General features: G+C 40.9%; 1 protein-coding gene across 2 annotated transcripts in view; it reads left to right on the top strand.

Moving 5' to 3' along the window:
* Positions 1-18,758, top strand: part of LOC108266411 (FERM, ARHGEF and pleckstrin domain-containing protein 1) — a 62,821-nt gene that overhangs the window by 1,405 nt on the left and 42,658 nt on the right. For both annotated transcript variants that reach the window (XM_017469657.3, XM_017469658.3), the window contains one exon: positions 5,814-6,009. In XM_017469657.3, the coding sequence (XP_017325146.1) occupies positions 5,839-6,009 (171 nt within the window). In that variant the 5' untranslated portion in view covers positions 5,814-5,838. The remainder of the gene's footprint in view (positions 1-5,813; positions 6,010-18,758) is intronic.

The following is an 18,758-nucleotide window of genomic DNA, read 5'->3' as shown; positions in this document are numbered from 1 at the left end:
CTCATGGGGACCAGCCCAAATGCCCCCACCAGGTCAAAACTATCCGATATTCATATCCTTGTGGGGGCATTTCGTCCCCACCATGATATAAACACACACACACACACACACACACCCTTGCTGTCTCATGTGGAATTTTCTCTGTAAACAACTTCAAAGCCAGCTGGGACAGCAAAAGGGTCACAGCTTTTCCGGCCGTTGGAAACCACTCATGCTTTAATCGTCGGTTTTGTAGGAATCTTCGTTTCCACTTGCAAATCTGTAACGGTGGCAGGAAACTACTATTCTAATGTATTGAAATCAGTAGCCACAGAGAACTGTTGCGTTTTACTATACGGATTTGTGGGTAGAAGAGACTTGAACACAAACACCCACAAAACTCAGACTCTATAGTTTTCACAGTTTTCAAGCCGGTAGGAAGTTAAAGCGACAGTTCACCCAAAAAAGAAAATTCCGTCGTCAATTACTCACCCTCATGTTGTTCCAAACCCAAAAGACTTCCGTTCATCTTCGGAACACGAGTGAAGACATTTTTAACGAAACCTAGGAGATTTCTCTCCCTCCGTTTTTTTTCAAAATATCTTCACTTCTGCGTAGATATCCGACACACGTGTGTTGTGTTGATGCGAGAGTGGACCAAAAAACGCTCTCGTGAGACAACGGGACCCCGATTCGCCGCACTTTTTACAGCAGAGGACGAGGGAAGCTGTACACAAACTGAGTGTCATATAGGGATGAAATGGTTAGCGGTTTCACGATAAAATTCCCCGACGGTTAGTATTACCGGGACGTGTTTAATTACCATTCAAAGCGTGCGCGATTATCGTGATTTGTAAAACTCGTGAGCCGACCGACGGGCCGAGTGAAGGCGAGCCGGCCGACGGGAAGGTCGCGGAAGATTTGGTTTAGTATAAGCGAGTTTGTCATTGTACTGTTTTGTTGTTGTGTTTTTCATTATGAATAATAATGAACCCACCATTAAAGCAATCGCTGCATCCGAAGTGCCGCTAATTGGAATGCGTAAGTAAAATGCGCACAGCCGTATGGGCATTCAAAAGCCATTTAAAAGCAAGAGGGGAAAGAGGGAAAAGCACCAACGAAGCACCAAAGTCCCCTTTCACAGTAACTTTCTTCTGGCAAGCTCTGCGGACACGGTTACCATCTCCTATAAAGTTTCCCTCGGCATTTTTATAAAATCCAAAATATGACTACACTTCGGATTTGGTCCTCTTGGAAGATCTCCTGAGCGTCGTCATTGCCTTCCGCCATGTTCTCTAACTGACCTAAATGACCTCAGCAAGCCTTGTGACATCCGTCCATCACTTCATAGTCAAATATAAAACCTGTTTAAATGATTTCAGTGTGTTTATACATTTTCAGCACATTTTAACAATACCTTGATAACCCTGATAACTGGGATGGTTTTGGTCATAAGCGTGATATGAAATTTTCATACCGTTACATCTCTAGTCACATAGAACAACCTTTGTAACAACGATGTCTGCAGATTTTGCTTTATTTTTGTCCGCTCTTACCTCACCTCAACATGTGTGCGGAAGTGAAGATGTTTTGTGTATAAAGACTTAACTTTAGGTTTATTTTGTGCACACAAAGCATTCTCATAAAATTGGGATTAAACCATTGGAGTCATGGATTACTTTTACGATGCCTTTAGGAACTTTTTGGAGCTTGAAAGTTTTGGTTACTGGACTGTTAATAGAGGAACAGAAATCTCCCAGGTTTCACTACAAATGTCTTCATTTGTCTTCCGAAGATGAACGAAAGTCTTGCGGGTTTGGAACGACATGAGGGTGAGTAATTGATGACACAATTGAAATTTTTGGTGAAACATCCCTTTAAGAGTTGTTAGATTTGGGAAATGAGACGCACAATCAATCCTAAACTAAGTACTAAATACTAAGGCTTTGCTGATATGATGCTGACTGTCAGTATCGGGGCCAATGCTGGCCTGAAACATCTGATTGACATGAATATATTTTCTGATTCGAACCACCAATATATTATTGTGTCGTGAATCTGTCAAACAACAGATCATGCATGTGAACAAAGCATACAAGTTGTTTTACTGCATGCCAGCATCGCATAATTTGGCAACAGAGAGTCGCTTCAGTTGCCATGAGGATGTCCGTATTTGATTAGTATTGAGTAATGGTTGATATTCAGAACTCTGTATTGTATTGAAAATGGAAAAAGTGGCGCCCATGCATTACTACTAAACACTGCAGGCCATATTTTGTCCAAAACTAAAACAGAAAATTACTGTGAAATTTTATTTTGTTGTAACTGTTTGACTCCTTTCACCGTCCGTTCAGTGTCCCGGGTCATCTGGGTGGAAGATGTATGTTTTTCAGAGTGGATATGAATATCATCTTTTATTACCTCTGTTAATGTTTAGGGATAAATGCTTACTGTGCATGGATATTTGTGAGCACTCGGGCGTCTGCCTGTTGGGTGAAACTGGCCAGGTGGAGGTGATCATTAATTCTTGTTCTAATCTGTTTCGGTTGTTCATTTACCATTCAGCATGGAGAGACTGAATATTCATAATGGACCGCTGAATATTCATGAGGCTTAATGGGCCTTTACCAAAGAAATGCTGTGAATGTGTAATGCGGTGGGCCACTAATTAAATTATTCACTCGGAGGCAGCACTAACATTTCTGACTCGCGTGATTGCTTGATGGTTTACAAATCTTAATAAAACCCATTTTTCTAGATGTGCTTTGCAGATCGGGAGAGCGCAGGGCTGGAATTGTACGGTCCGTTACGAGACACGCCGTCGTCCTTGCGCTCTCAGGCCAGTCAGTAGTGGCTCGTATGTAAACTCATCTCAAATGCACTTTGTCCTGATTTCGAATAATGAGACAGCTAGATATCGTCCATTGGTAGCGCACATTGACGGGACCCCATGGCGGATGTTGAATAAATGGTGATTTGCATTTGCAACTAGATAAATGCTTTGTTCTCATGAATGAGACGTAGATTTAGAGGCATGTGACACATCGGGATGATAAAGTGAGAAACTGCTCAGCTAGGGAGGTATCGTATTATTCCACGGCATGTCGGTGATGATGAATCAATATAGGAAAATTTGTGTTTTATTTGAACAAAGTACAGTTAGTTAAAATACACAGACTCCAGATTAGTCTCTCTCTCTCTCTCTCTCTCTCTCTCTCTCTCTGTCTGTCTATCGCTCACTGTCCCCCCCCAGCAGCTTGTGGTGACATCGCTGGTCAGGAATGTGAGATAAACAGAGTGGAACAGACCTCTGAATCGAGGGAAAGAGGAGAGGCTTGTTGAGGACAGCCCTTACATTCAGTCCAACAGCTTAGAGAGTCTCTCAGAGAGAAAGCCTAGGGGTTAACATTGGTAGTGAACTCTTTTCTTGCATCATGTGTGTTCACATGCACATACACACGCACAAAGACTTACCTTTCTGGAAACCCAGGCTTGAGGTCATGTTATTAAGGGTATTGAATTTCAGCACAAATGGAACAAAGGTGAGGCTTTTCTCTTGGAGAACTCATGAAAAGTGCCGCATGAAAGTATTTGAGACCTATAGAGAGAAAGGCCAGACTAGTGTCAGTGACCTTGTGTGTATCTTATATATGCAACTCCTGTTTGTTAGTAGTTATTTGAGCGCACACAGAAGACGCTGGCTTATTTAATGGCTGTCTCTTTAGGGATACATTATTCAGAAAGGGAACACTTTATTCTCCATTAACCTCGGTCTCCACTGGGTCCTAACGTTCACAGGTTCGGTGTGAGCTAAACTGATTATGTGCTTGAATTGTGCATTATGGAGCGCTGCAGGATTGAGCTAATCAAATAGATACTTTTTGTTAGCCATGTGAATCGGTCATTTTATACTGATGCATGGTGAGTGTACGTCAGGGCAAAACTAATCATCTGTTAATTTAAGCATTATGCATTTACTTTCATAGTTTATTATTGTTTCAAATGTGAAAGAAAAAAAATCATGGTTTCAGCATGTCGTCACTGAATCATTTAAAAAAAATCATAAATCAATGCTATTGGTCATCCTTTATGTCTGTCAGTGGGTTTTTACATATATTTAACCAATGAAAAGCATTAAAAGAGCTTGTGTTAAATCTCTTAACGGCATTGGAAATTTATTTTAACTGCCTGACCATTTGACGTGGGTCAGTGGACACCTAGTGCACACAATCTCATCGGTTCATTAGCATGATTATTTTACTAGCGCTGTAGAAGATGCAGACAGGTGCCAAATTAAAGGAAAAAAACTGATATGAAATGTTTAGGGCAGTGGTTCTCAACCAGGAGAGATGGGAAGGAGGGCGCAAATTGTTTTCAAGAAAAAAACACACAGGGCATCATTTTGGTACTCTGTGTATTTTATTGCTTTTCAAATAGAATGTGCATAAATGGAAAAAACCCGTGTTCTCTGTCCCTCTGTATTTTCTTTTTGCTGGGGGGGGTGGCGTGGGCTTGGCGTGCCACATGATAGATGAGGCTTGTGGGGGCTTCAGTTACAAAAGGTTGAGAACCTCTGGTTTAGAGTGTTTGTGTCATTGTGTACGAGCCACCAGAATGACTTCTGGACTCCTTTCTCACAGTTTTTACAAGTCTGGAACTGTACTGGAGGGATGGACAGCAATCTTTAAAAAAGTTATTCCCGCAATTGTTGTTTTTATGATGGTGGTGGTGGAGAGCGCTGCCTAACCAAAAATCTCCCAGTTGGGTTGAGATCTGTCGATGGTGAAAGCCATAAAATATCGTTCCCACCATTTTCATGTTTATCAAGCAGTCACTGTGTCCTCAGGCCGTGTGGATGTGGTCGGGGTCATCCTAATGATAGTCTTTATTGATCACATATACATATGCACAGTGAAGTTCTTTTCTTCGCATACCTCAGAATGTCAGAAAACTGGGGTCAGAGCGCAGGGTCAGCCATGATACAGCGCCCCTGGAGCAGAGATGGTTAAGGGACTTGCTCAAGGGCCCAACAGTGGCAGCTTGGCAGTGCTGGGTCTTGATCCCCCAACCCTCTGACCAGCAACCCAGAGCCTTAACCACCAAGCCACCACTATCCTGGATGAGAACACTCCCATGAGGATGGAACTGTTTCCTCATATGATAAAGTTGATCAGTCAGAATATCTTTACATTGATCTGATGTGATGCTTTCTTCTAAGAGGACAAGTGGACCCAAAGCATGCCTGCAAAATGCCCCCTACAGCCACCAGTTAGTCCTTTAATTCATCACTCATCAGGTTGCATACTACACTTGCAGTATGATTTACTGTACAACGAAACATTGTTGTACATGATGTATGTATGACGGTCGAAAGCAGCGCTGTAAAGCGTAGTATTCATTTGACAGATGATCCATTAGAATGTTCACATTACATGGATATGTAGTGTAAGGTAGGTTTGTGAGCACGATGGACGTTTCTGTGGATTGTAAAAGAGCTCATCCGCATATTGTGGCCTTTAGCCATATACCAAAAGTCTGACAAACGATATATCGTGCACAGCGCGTTTCTAAACTAGAAATACTTATTGTGATAAAGTGGGTGCACAGCTGAATTCATTTCCAGCCTTTTACTTAACCAGTTCTACATACAGAATTTAGGTTTCAGTTAGTATCTAATTCATTGCACAGCTCTTCTATAATCTCAACTCGGGTCGATTGTTACAAGACAAGCTTCCATTCATGTCGCGTTCAAGGCGCTCTGATTGAACTGCAGAGCAGAAGGCTTATGGTCGCTCGTTCTAACATGCTATGTGCGTGCTGTGTTCATGTTCTAGGCCAGTGGAGGGAGTGAGGAAGACGATGGTGGAGCAGGAGCCAACGTCCTCGGCGGGGCAGAGGTTAGGAGCCCCGGAGTCACTGGGCATCAGCACGCTGGAATCGGGCCAAAAACCACCAGCCATGCCTGGCGGCCGGCAGATAGCCATCAGGGTGCGCATGCTGGACGACTCCGAGGAGATATTCGATGTTTCTGTGAGTGGCTCTTTCATGTTTCATCTACTGCTGTATAATTTGTAAAGTGAAGGGTTTGAGGTTTAGTGGACTGGATTATGTCCCAGTGTCTGAGTATATTTTTGTTTCATCGGTTATTGAAAATAAGGGGAGGGGGGGAGGTAGTACCACTATAAGTACTACTTTGTCGAAATTCATTACAGTTAACGCGACTCGTATAAAAGTGTTAAGTTCGGGGAATGGGCAAGGCTTTGACAAGACCGTGTTCATTTATGATAACTGATGAATAAAAACAGATGTTGGTAATGGAGTGTGTGTGTGCTGGCTGGATGAGCGGAGCATGATGGAAAGGACTGACTGCAGTTTGCTGTTGGCATGGTAACATGATTTTTTTGCTATTTAAAAAAAAAATAAAAAAATTCCCTGTTGCATGAATGAGCCATAGGGATAAGGATCCTGCGTCTGACTCAACACATGCAGCAAAGCATTTACAATCATGGCTTCTTAAGCTATTGGTAACCGATTCTCTTTCAGACTGATTGACCCTAATTATTTGTTTTCCGTGGGTCCATGTGCTTGTCGAATTGTGCGATTGTGAGAGAGTTTTGTTAGTGAAGTTACGGTCAAATAGTTGCAGCTGTCTATATGGTCTGGTGGAAAGATGTGGTTTTGTTTTGCCGTGTGTGAAATTACCGGAGCTGGCTAAAGTTTGAATTTGCCATGAGGTTCAAATCAGCTACTGTGTGTATTTTCTTATGGGGCAAGAACAAAGGTTCTTCACACATGTTCAGAGGGGTTTTTTTTTTGTGTGTGTGTGGTTTGCGTGAGGTCTTTCTGCTCTATATCTGATCGTGATCCTGATTTTAGAGCTTTAATGAAGTGAGTACTCTTTTGGGGTTTTGCTCTACTTCCCCGGTTTGAGTTTGTATTGCACGTCGCTGCTAAATCTGAAGCAGGATCATCACACCGGGTGGAGTCTGAAATCATATGTTTATTTTAGTTGGAACCTGCAGTATTGCAGTTTTCTCAAACCACTGTTGAGTTGGAGAGGGAGTGAAAGAGAGAATGAGCAGGGCATTAGAGAGGTAGAGAGGGAATGGGAATTCAGGCAGCCCTTTTTCGTGTGTATGAGAGCGAGAGAGAGGGAGAGGAGCTGAGGAGAAAAGAAAAAAGCCTTGTGGTGGTGTTTTGTTTTTTTTTCTCTTCCCTTCTTTGGCTGGAGCCCGAGTTGCATTGAGTAAAACTCTGTTCATAACGCGCAGCCTGATGTCCAGTCTGCACACTCGTGCTTTTCATCATTCCCATTAATACTGTACAGGTACACTTCTGTAGCTACTAGTTACAGAAGCATAGCTTCTGTAACTTTCACACAGAACATCCCATACTGTTCCTCTCCTCTGAGAGAGAGTCCTCTTCCTCTTTAGTTCAGAGAGAGGAACTTGGCCAAAGAAGTAAGAAGTTAATTGTGCTGCAGGAACAACTCCTTTTTGTTAGCTAATAGCTTGACTTCATGCCCAAGTTGTGTATTATAACGAGTAAACAGGAGAGCCCTAAAACATTTAGTATTGCCAAATGTTCTACATTATAGTTTGTAGTCAGCATTTGCGATGAACATTTCTGTTCTGATTTCTGTTCTCTGCTGACTTGGCGCTTCCTTCAGAGCTCCATTCAGTCTTTATGGCTACTTATGACATTTTTTAAAGGTATAGTTCCCCCAAAAATGAAAAATTCTATCCTCAGTTCATGATGACCTTCGTGTCATTCCAAACCCACTTGAAAGTTTTGGTTACAGGACAGGTTTCATTAAAAATGTCTTCCTTTGTGTTCCGAAGTCTTTCTTTTGGGTTTAGAATGATATGAGGTTGAGTAATTGATGACAATTTTAATTTTTGGGTGAACTATCCCTTTAATGCTCTTATTTTAACATATCCGGAATACTTATTAAGGTTATAGTTACTTCATGTTCATGACTAAAGTCTTGTTTATACTTGACTCAAGTAATAGGGCGAGGGAGTGCGTGGAAAAAAAAATGACGTCATCGTGGAGTGTGCGGTCAGGCACGTTGAATGCACTAGACCTCGTTTCGCGTGGCGGTGCACACGCCAAATTTTTTGTAACTTTCTGCGCAGCTCTGCATCCGAAGATAAAGTGACTCTTGCTGAACTGATACTATTGTACAGGCATCTCTATGATCCATCCATCCATGTTTTTTTTTTTTTTGTTTGTTTCTTTGTTTTTTTAAATAGTGATTTTTTTTTTTATTTGCTTTGTACATACTGCTGAAAGAATAAAGCCAAAGCTGGAAGTTTTTTGTTTGTTTTTTTTGGGGGGGGGGGGACCATGCTTTCATTCATCAGTATCTTCACAAATATATACAGGCTGACTGTCGGACAGTGTTTAAACCTCGTTCTGTTGTCTTTATAAATGGAGACGTTTACGTTGATGGGCAGCCGTACGGAGTGATTATTCTGTAATAACTGTCTCTATACATGAAGAGACATTTCCGTTGATGGATGAACATAATCATCTGATTTTGTAAATGTGAGATGACATTTGCAGGGAGCACCCACTTTTTGCTCATGTCTACTGTAATTGCTAACGTTTACAAATGAACCTTCAATAAATAATAAGTCTTGTTTAATGAAAGTAAAGGTCCATGTTTAAGAAAAATGAAATGAATAAAATTAGAATGAAATTGAGGTTCAGTTTAGTTTTATACATGTTCTCATTTATATATTTTGTTGTAATGTGACGAGTAATGATCTCAAGGTTTACTGGGTTTTATGATTTTTTTGCTCTTTTTTTTTTTTTTTTTTTTATATTGTGGGTTTTCGTGAAGTGTATTGAAAACAAACATCAACAACAAACACAATTCCTCCTCAGCATTCAGCAACTCCATGCGAGACGCCATGTTTGTAAGCGTTGCTGTGGTTGTTGCGCCCTCTACTTCTTCTCTCACTTACTTCCTGTTGGTGTATAGGACGATTACCCCGAGTCGCCCCCTTTCGTTTCAGAGAATATTACAATGGCGAGCGCGTCAAGTATAAACGTCTCGTCCGTTTGGGGAGGTGCACGCAGTCAGCGGAGGCTATGTGGAGCCAGGGCGAAAGTATAAACAAGGCTTAATTGTCATCTTAAGGCAATCTTAATTGCCTGATAAACCCTTTTCATGCTTGTAGGTTCTATGTAAAAGAAGTCGTCATAAAGGGAACTGATAGAAATGGCAGAGTATGTGAATGAGCATGTCCGCCTAGCATCATTTTAATCTCATTACCACTTTGGAGTCAAAGCTGCAACATTACAGTAGACTGTGTGTGTGTGTGGTAGGCTTGTACTATGTGCCGGAGTGGTGAAGGATTCAGTTTTGTGTGTGATTAGTTATGTTATGTCTGAAAGTCATATACATGTACGTTGCATATGAAAGTTTAGAATGCACAAACTGTTGATTTCGAAGCGATGGCAGTTTACACATGCTGTGTGTAGATATAAACTAAAGCAATAAGCTACTTGAGGGTAGGCCTTACAGTGATTGTTCTCAGTCAAAATGTGAAGCAAATAAAATCAAAACCTGATAGTCACTGTAACACATCCTCAAGTGTTTTTCTAAAACAGCGACAAAACAATACGAAAAAATCCAATGTTCAATAAATCATTTCACTTACTATTAATAATATTCACTATGAATTCTTTCACCACACAATGTAGCTGTTAACAATCGGCAACATAAAGCGCAAAGATTAGTGCATTCCTCTATAGACAGAACAATAGCTTAAGTGTAATAGTTTTATTAGTTTTAAACCTGCCACATTAATGTAGAATAATTATTGTGATGCAGGCACAGGTATGTGTGATTGTAGAACCGAACTGATCCGTTTTATAAAAAAACAAAACCAAAAAAACCCCCACCCTATAATCAGTTTATTCTGTAAGTCTGCACATAACCTGTGACACTTGCTATTCTGATTTGTTAGTGTAATCTCTTTCACTGCATATGAGTACCAACATGTTAAAATACGTGAAAACAGTGATCAACCCCCTCATGCATAAGTCGTGCCGCTGCAGTCATGTCTTCCCAATTGTAATGATTTCTGTCGTATAGAACTCGGAAGTTTGAAAAGGGTCTAGTGGCTGTGAGATACATAATTATTGGAAATAAGCAAGCTTCTCTTATAGATTAGTGAAATGTCGACCTATGCTAAGTTTAAAACGTATTAATCCCAGTTGGGAAGTTGATTCAGTGTAAAATGAAGACAAAAGTTAGATAGAGTGTGAGGGAATTGTCACAACCGGTTGAGTTATAATATAGACAGACATCTGCTAATATGCACTATACAGGTCTGTGATCTATTATCAGGTCTGTTATTAGGGTATTTTGCTGAAGTTGCCTTTTTATAGTAATAGTTTTGGTTATGTTGTCAGCATGAGACTAGTGCATTCCACATGGTTCATATTGCACTACAGTTTGCTCTAAGAGCTATGCTTAGGGGTGTAATAATGATACTGATTCATGATACTGGCTTCAAAATTTTGATTTGATTCAATTCTCCGAATATTTTGAGCGCAATTTGAGTGACGAAGAATTATGACTGAAAAGACTCCTTTTTCTATTTCTGAATCATGAACAATTCAAAAACAATGAGCATTTTTTTTTTGTCTGTTTAAAAACGAAATAAAATAAAGAAATTTGCTATGGACAGAAGTTTCATATTGTAAACAAAATGGAGTATAGCATTAGCAAATCTTAAAAATAAATAAAAGCGTGATTCGAATAAACATCGTGCCTGAAGCGGGGCCTTAGAAAATGATTGGTTGAAACATACATTAATGACCCGTGAGGCAGAAATAGAGCTCCAATATAGGCTAAAGTGACAGTTTCCCCTCAGCCTCTGGTGGTGTTTGAAAGCTAATGAAGTGCTCTTGAACCATTATAACATATAATGTAAGTTGGTCATTGCAATGTGGCAGTATCAGTCTATCGGAAGTGCAGATCTCGCAGGCTCTTCACAAAATAACATGATCACATGACCAGTGTGTGTTCTCGCGCTCTCTTTCTCTCTCTTTTAGGGCTGTATTTGATACATCTCCTCGTTATATTATTGTGATTAACAGTTACATTTCTAATCCTGGTTTGCTGTCTGTTTTTGATCAATTCCAGTGGGTTTCAAATCAATTTTATCGATGTTTTGAGGTACGTGCCGTTATTGAAGGGAAGAGATTCTGCTTGCAAGCCACTGAACAGATTAATTCCACTGCATTAGTCTCCTCTGTCCATCTTAAATCAGTAGTGAACATGTTTAGTAGTGGAATGTGAGCACTGACATCCTCCCCTGTCTACCTGTGTGTCTGTCTGTCTGATTCTCTGTGGTTTTCTTTCACATGGAGCTGCACAGATGTTGCAGAAAAGATAATTGCGACTGGGTATTTCCCGTCAAAAAAAAAAAAAAAACAGCTCGGTGTTGTGCTTTATGCCCTGGGGCTGGAGTGTGTGTGTGTGTGTGTGTGTGTGTGTGTGTGTGTGTGTGTGTGTGTGGAGTCAGCAGTTTAGGAATTCGGTTGGTGGTGTTGCACCTAAGCTGGTTATTTATTGGTAGTATTTAGGCATGCAATGAATGTTGCAGAGCTCAAACGTCCAACACGGATAGTTTGGCAGTGCTGAGATTTCAGTTTTCATCCTGAGTTCTGATCACTCTGAAATCGTCAGACTGAAATATGTGTAACTGAACACTTCAGTTACACATGCTCATGAAAATTAAAACTGATGATATGGTGATCTGGTATGTTATTATACCAAAAGTATTACATAGCATGGCTGTTTTTAAATGCTATTGTTTAGGTATAATGAGATTATGTCCAACAAAGGAGCCCTGACTGTGAGTCGTATTCTGCAACTGAGTATCTTTTAATTAAATTATGAGTGAAACACATTCGAGTACAGGTTAGCCCCGCACCTCCAGGGCTTGGGGTTTGAATCTCACCCTGTGTGTGTGCAGTTTGTATGTTCTCCCTGTGCTTCGGGGGTTTCCTCCGGGTACTCTGGTTTCCTCCCCCAGTCCGAAGACATGCATTGTAGGCCCTGTGTAAGATAAGCGGTACGGAAAATGTTGACAGTTGACTTGTTTAATTTGATATTTTGTCATAACATGCTGTTTTAGGAAAATAATCAACTACGACATGTATCGAAGCTTTCATTCCTCTTATGCCACAACGATTGTCCATCGATTATGATTTTTTAAAAATTTATAAAGAACGACAGTATGAATGGGTGTGTGTATGTGTTTGTGTGCCCTGCGATGGATTGGCACTCTGTCCAGGGTGTACCCTGCCTTGTGCCCGATGCTCCCTGGGATAGGCTCCAGGCTCCCTGGGATAGGCTCCAGGCTTCCCCGTGACCCTGCAAAGGAGTAAGCGGAAGAAGCTGGATGGATGGAAGTACATTTTAAGTTTTTAGTTCCATTTAATGTTGTGGAACATCTGTGAAACAAGAGTTCTTGCTATAACAGCTATGATCAGCTGTTTCTCTCTCCTTTTCTTTCCCGGATTTAATAGGACAAAATGTGCAGCTTGTCATGTTACAAAGAAACCGCAAAGCGCAACGTTGTCTGGCCTGAACATTCTCCTGTGGCAGTAAAGAAGCAGCTTTACCTCTGTTACAAAGTGCTGCCAAAGTGGAGAGGGAGGGAAAGAAAGAATGACTGGTAGAGAGGGAATGGGGATACAGACAGCTGTTTCTTGTGTGTGTGAAAGAGATATATATATATATATATATATATATATATATATGTATGTGTATATATATATATATATATATATACGCACACACACACACATTTTTATATATATATAAAAATGTGTGTGTATGTATATATATATATATATATATATATATATATATATATATATATGTATATATATATGTATATATATATATATATATATATATATATATATATATATATATATATATATATATATATATATATATATATATATATATATATATATATATATATATATATATATATATATATATATATATGTATATATGTATATATATATATACACACACACACACACATTTTATGTTAAACAGCATGTTTTTAAGATCTGTTTGCTATTAGGTGCAGGTTTATGTGGGGTGTTTGTAAAGTCCCAGTGAATTAGTTGTTACTTTGGAAGCAAAAACCTTTCAGAGCAAGTGCTTTATTATAAACCTGCGATTGGCCTTGCGTTCAGAACTATTGTCAGAGCTGCTGTTAAATAAAATGAATCAACCACTTCTGAATAATCAGACTCACTGTTTCACTTTGTCATGTAAAGCTCATCTCTTGGAAGGTAAATGGTAAAGGGTCTGCACTTATGGCACTTTTTTAAGATTAGCAGTTCTACAAAACACTTTACACTGGTTCTCATTCACCCATTCACATCCTCACACACCAACGGTGGCAGAGCTGCCATTCGAGGCTCCAGCTTGACATCGTGAGTAACTTGGGGTTCAGTGTCATGCCCAAGGGCACTTCAGCATGTGGAACCATCTGGGCCAGGGGTCGAACTGCCTACCCTACGATTAGTGGACAACCCGCTCTACCTGTGCTACAGCCGCCCGGTGTAGAAGTATTAATGATTATACTATGATTTATAGGCAGGATTACCAGAACCCATCATTTTCTGACTTTTAGTGAGGGTTGTTTCTGACTGCGATCATGCAAACCCTTTTTGCGTCACTGTGGTATGTTGACTCGTACTGTGTAGAGATGTAACAGTGACCAGAACTATCCCGGTTATCAGTATATACAAATATACATAGATCAATATGTACAAAAAGTACTGATACACACACTGAGATCATTTAAACAGGTTTTATATTTGACTATAAACTGATGGATGGTTGTCACTAGGCTTGCTGCGATAGTTGGTGTTCCCAGTGTTTCATGGGGTTCGGCCGTCATCAATTGCATACTTCGGCAACGCCCCCACTGTAGTTTTGCATTTTTATAGTAATAAAAAATCATTTAGTTCAGTTAGAGAACATGGCAAAAGGCAGTGATGGCGCTCGGGAGAATTTCCAACCTTCCAAGAGGTTTTGTGACTGTAAGTAGTTCTCTTCAAATGCTACTGGAGTTAGAAACATGTATACCAATGTCGTATGTAACACTAGAGATGGTCCCTTAATTTGCAAATATCGAACGTCCAACATCAAGCCAGTTTTATGCTTGTCTTTCCCCTCTCGCTTATAAATCGCTTATGCTTTATTCCCACGTGGCCGTGTGCATCTCACTTTCGAATTAGCCGCAGTTCAGAGGCGTCAATTGCTTTAATGGGGGGGTTCATTATTATTCATAATGAAAAACACGACAAAACAGTACATTGACGAACTCGTTTATGCTAAACCAAATCGTCCACCATTGTCTTGTCAGTCAGCTTGCCTCACTTTCATTTCGTGCCAAATGAAATCTGACACCTGCTGATCTGTGCTGCGACTCTGACTCCTTCAGAAGATGCCGAATTGAGCAGACGCGTTCGGTTTTTAATTGTAGCGTCTGTTTTCACTCTCAAAAAACAACGTTGCATGTTGCGCCTCCGTCAGACCCTAGGTGTGTGCGGACAGCATTTCCCGTGAGTTATACAAATGACGGTTTGAATGATGATCAAACGTCACACGGTATTACTAACCGTCAGGGAATTTTATCGTGAAACCGGTAACCGTTTCAGCCGTAGTGCTGTGTGACCTTCAGTAAAAAGTAGCTCATGTCTATATTTGTCTAGCAGCTGTACATTCTGACCTATACCTTCCTCTTTCCAACCGCCACTCAAACTTTCATTAACGTTCCAGCATCTGGACATGATCCTACTGTTTAGTTCCTGAAATTGCCTTTAACACTGAACTGATTTGTGTTTTGCCACATGTTGGACTGAACAGGCTCGGGGGTTGGGTATGGAGTATTGGACCTATCCAATACCAACTGCTGTCTTTGTCCACATGCCGACCGAAGATTTAGATACTTAGTTATCAATATACTTAGGAAGTTATCAGCTGAATACACTGTGATGGCAGAATGTAGTGTAGATTTGTTTGCTGTTCTGCATTTAGATGGAAATCATTTTCAGAGCAATTTGACAGGTTTTTGGAGTGTTTTTCCAACACCTGTACCACAGCAGCACACACTGTTCATTCCTTGTGGTTCTGCTCAGCAGCAGCACAAATTTTGGTTGTCCGGTTTTGTCTACACCATGTCTAATTGCCCCCACCGTTTAACGACGATTAGATGGAAGGCTAAAAGTCCCCCAAATGAGTAGGAACTGCAAATGGCTGCATTACGGGCTTGGCAGACCAACAGGCATACGCGTGATATCATCTGTGGGTCACAGATTTCTGGTGGGGTTTTGTTTGTTTGTTTTTCTATAAGCGAAATAAGGCAGCAATTTCTATACTAAATATGTCATTGTTCGATTACTTAGAGTATGCTGCTTCTGTAGCTGTGCCTTTTGAGAAGAAAACACTTAGCTCATATTATACCATAATCAGAGGATCAGGAAACGCTGTATATACAGAGATATGAAGTGCCCCTCCCCCCTCTAAAAAGAACTAAATATTTTCACATTTGGAGGTGAACTACATTGTCAAACACGATACAGGAAGCAGTGTCTCTGACAACACAGTTAATGATTTACTGTAATCTCCTCGTCACCGATTTCACTCCGAGCGGTCGGCCACGGCAGGGTGCGGAGAGGGAGGCATCGCAAGTCCTGTGATGGTCAGCGAGATTGCCATTTAAGTGGAACAGATGCCTTACAAATGAACCCGCCCACTCCCACACAGACGCACTCATATCCTGCTTTATCAGATAAACAATAATCCAGTACGGTTCCTTGGGAATAGTCTATTACACACATAATGCGCATGATCAAGCCGCAAGCAGCCGAAATACAGCATACGACTCAACCAGCAAATAAAACTAGACTCTAATTAATAATGGTGCAGTAAAACTGAGAAAAGAGGTCACTTTGGTGCACACGCGCACACACGCAGCCATTGTTCCAGTAGCGCTTCACATTAACCTTTATCCTGTTGGAGGCAGAAAACTGGGACAGTTCAAAAACAACATCCCTGAAGCCCACCCTCAACAAACACACGTGCATACACACATACATGCTTCTTAGTGTGTTAAATGGCATAATCCACACAGATGGATCTTTTTTTTTTTTTTTTTTTTTTTTTGTCTGAAATCAGGGAAAAGCAATAGCCTGTAGTCAGCCTGAAGCTATTTCCCACCGTTCAGCGTTCTCTACTCTGAAGTAGATTTATTCTCTCCAGACAGTTTTCGGTTTTATGAATGAATTTCCCATGTAATGAGATTCATATTCCAGTGAATATAGTGCACAATATCCATTCGGTATGCCGTAGCTCTGCCAGTCCTGGATGAGCAGGACTCGAGACTGAATAGTTTAATTGTCGATGTCTTGCACAGACCAGATGGGATGTTTTTGCGTGTGTGTGGGTGCCACTCAGAGGACCGATGTCCTCTCTACACAGGAAGTTCCCACTGGGATGCTATTCTTATCCACCGGCTCACGTCTACTTAACTCCAGTAATGTCTGAATTCTGGGCCACCGCTTGAGTCTCACTAATCACACATTCCATAATACCCTGTATTGTATAATATTTCTTTCTGAAGAATTATGAACATATAAGTCACAGTCTGTGCTATTCTTTCAGGATATTCTTTGTTGGAAAGATCATTTAAGGAACTGGTGATTAGATTAAAGTAGTTTTTAGTGATTTAAAAAAAAAGATTCTGCTTTTTATCTTCTGCTAGCATTCAGCCATTTTAGTCTAATGAGTTTTGGGATGTAGACTTTGACGCTGCATTCAACTAACAGCTCGTTATATGTTTAATGATGGCGATTGTGATGAAAAATAGGCACTTTTGCATCAGCATAGCTTAAACTCTTACTGGGTTTTCCTGTCATTGTGTGATGAAGGTGTATACCTGAAATCACTAGCATCATTAGATCTGATAACCCGACTGAACTGCGTGTCCATAGCCGTGTCATTCTGTGCTGTGTATACAAGAACATTGCCATTATTCCATTCTCTTTCTTACCATGATAGACTTGGGTCATGAATTTGATGGCTTTAAAATGCCTGTAATACAGAGCATGTAGTACACAGTGGAACTGCGTACTAAGGAACTACAGAGGAGCTTGACCGAAATTAGAAGCAGTAAAAAAATTTTTATTGTGCGGTTCTCCCGAGACCCGGGCAATTAAATCTACTAAATAAGAGCCGCTGCCTTCAGACTGTTACACCATATTCTTCACCAGCACCAGATCTCACCGCATTAGATGAACTGTAGGCACGTTCCAAACGACACACTTATGCGCTATTCTACGTAGCTTTGCTTGTGTAGCAGAAGAGGGGAGGGGATACCGGGCACCGACGCTGGCACAAATTTGCTCAGACTGAAAAAAGGTCATGTTGGGCTTGAAAGGTAACATTGACGTTCAGTAACGTTAACAGTAAAATGAAGAGAGAAATTTTCGTCGACTCTGGGTATTCCGCTACGGCTAGCGGCGTGGCATCACGTGCGTTTGAAGTCGTTTTCCATCTCCTAGGAAACGGCTTATACTTCCAGTTAGTAAAAAAAAAACCCATTAGTGTTCAGTTTGAGAGGACACTACCCTTCTAAAATTCATACACTAGACGGTAGAGTGCATAGTGTAAGTGCATAGTGTATAGAGATGGGCGATATGGATTTAAAACTATATCACGATATTTTCTGGTGTTTATTGCGATAACGATATCAGTGGCGATATAAATATAGTACCATTCTCTACTGTTTTTGGCTCCGAGTGATGGCTGTGATCTTGAGAGCCTCTGAAACACAAACATTGATCTAAAAGTAAAACTGATTTTCTGTAACCAAACCAGTTCCAGATTGTAGAGGTAGCTCCTCATTTAGCGATAAACTCCCCCTCAGCTTCACGTCCTCCTTCCGCCGTACTCGTTTTCGCTCCGCACGTGAGCTGCGAATGGGTCGCACACAGAAATACATAATCAACTAGGCTTTATCGTTATCATCGTGGGAAGACTCATTCTTATTGTGGGGAGAATTTCTAGCGGTATATCTCAAACGATAAGGTATCATCCGTCCCTAATAGCGTATAGTGTGTCATCTGGGACACAGCTTGTGCTTTTGTTATGCTAGCATAAGCTGGGCTGTTTGCTAGAAATGTTTTCTGGTGAAGTGGTAGAAGACTGGAGACACCACCCCGTCGCTTCTGGATGGAAAAGTTACCATGGAAACGTGGTCCTACAGAGTATGTGTATGAGCTTTGGTGCGAGTCTACAAAAAGAAATATAATGGAGAACTAACTAGGCTATTGAAAAGGGCTTGGCTCAGTTCAATGAAGCTTTATGTAACTCCTCCTCTAACCAAAAATGTGTCCGGGACAATTTCTTGCTCGCTCTCTCGCTCTCTCGCGCGCTCTCTCTCTCTCTCTCTCTCTCTCTCTCTCTCTCTCTCTCTCTCTCTCTCTCTCTCTCTCTCTCTCGCTCTCTGTCTCTCTCTCAGGTCCTCCACTCTTCCTTTGTCAAGGCATGAGAGATGGTAATCAGTTGGGAGAGAGATTTCATTTGCATTTGGCCCTGTGGCGTTGACCGGTTCTTCTGCTTTTCTATCCAACTGAAGCAGAGAACGCATTTGAATGAGACCTTGTGTCAATATGAACTGTCAGTATGAAAACATCACAGAAATGCTCACTGCCACTGC

The sequence above is a fragment of the Ictalurus punctatus genome, chromosome 6, assembly GCF_001660625.3.
Source record: "Ictalurus punctatus breed USDA103 chromosome 6, Coco_2.0, whole genome shotgun sequence".
NCBI classification, from domain to species: domain Eukaryota; kingdom Metazoa; phylum Chordata; class Actinopteri; order Siluriformes; family Ictaluridae; genus Ictalurus; species Ictalurus punctatus.
This window is presented reverse-complemented; position numbering and strand designations above follow the sequence as displayed.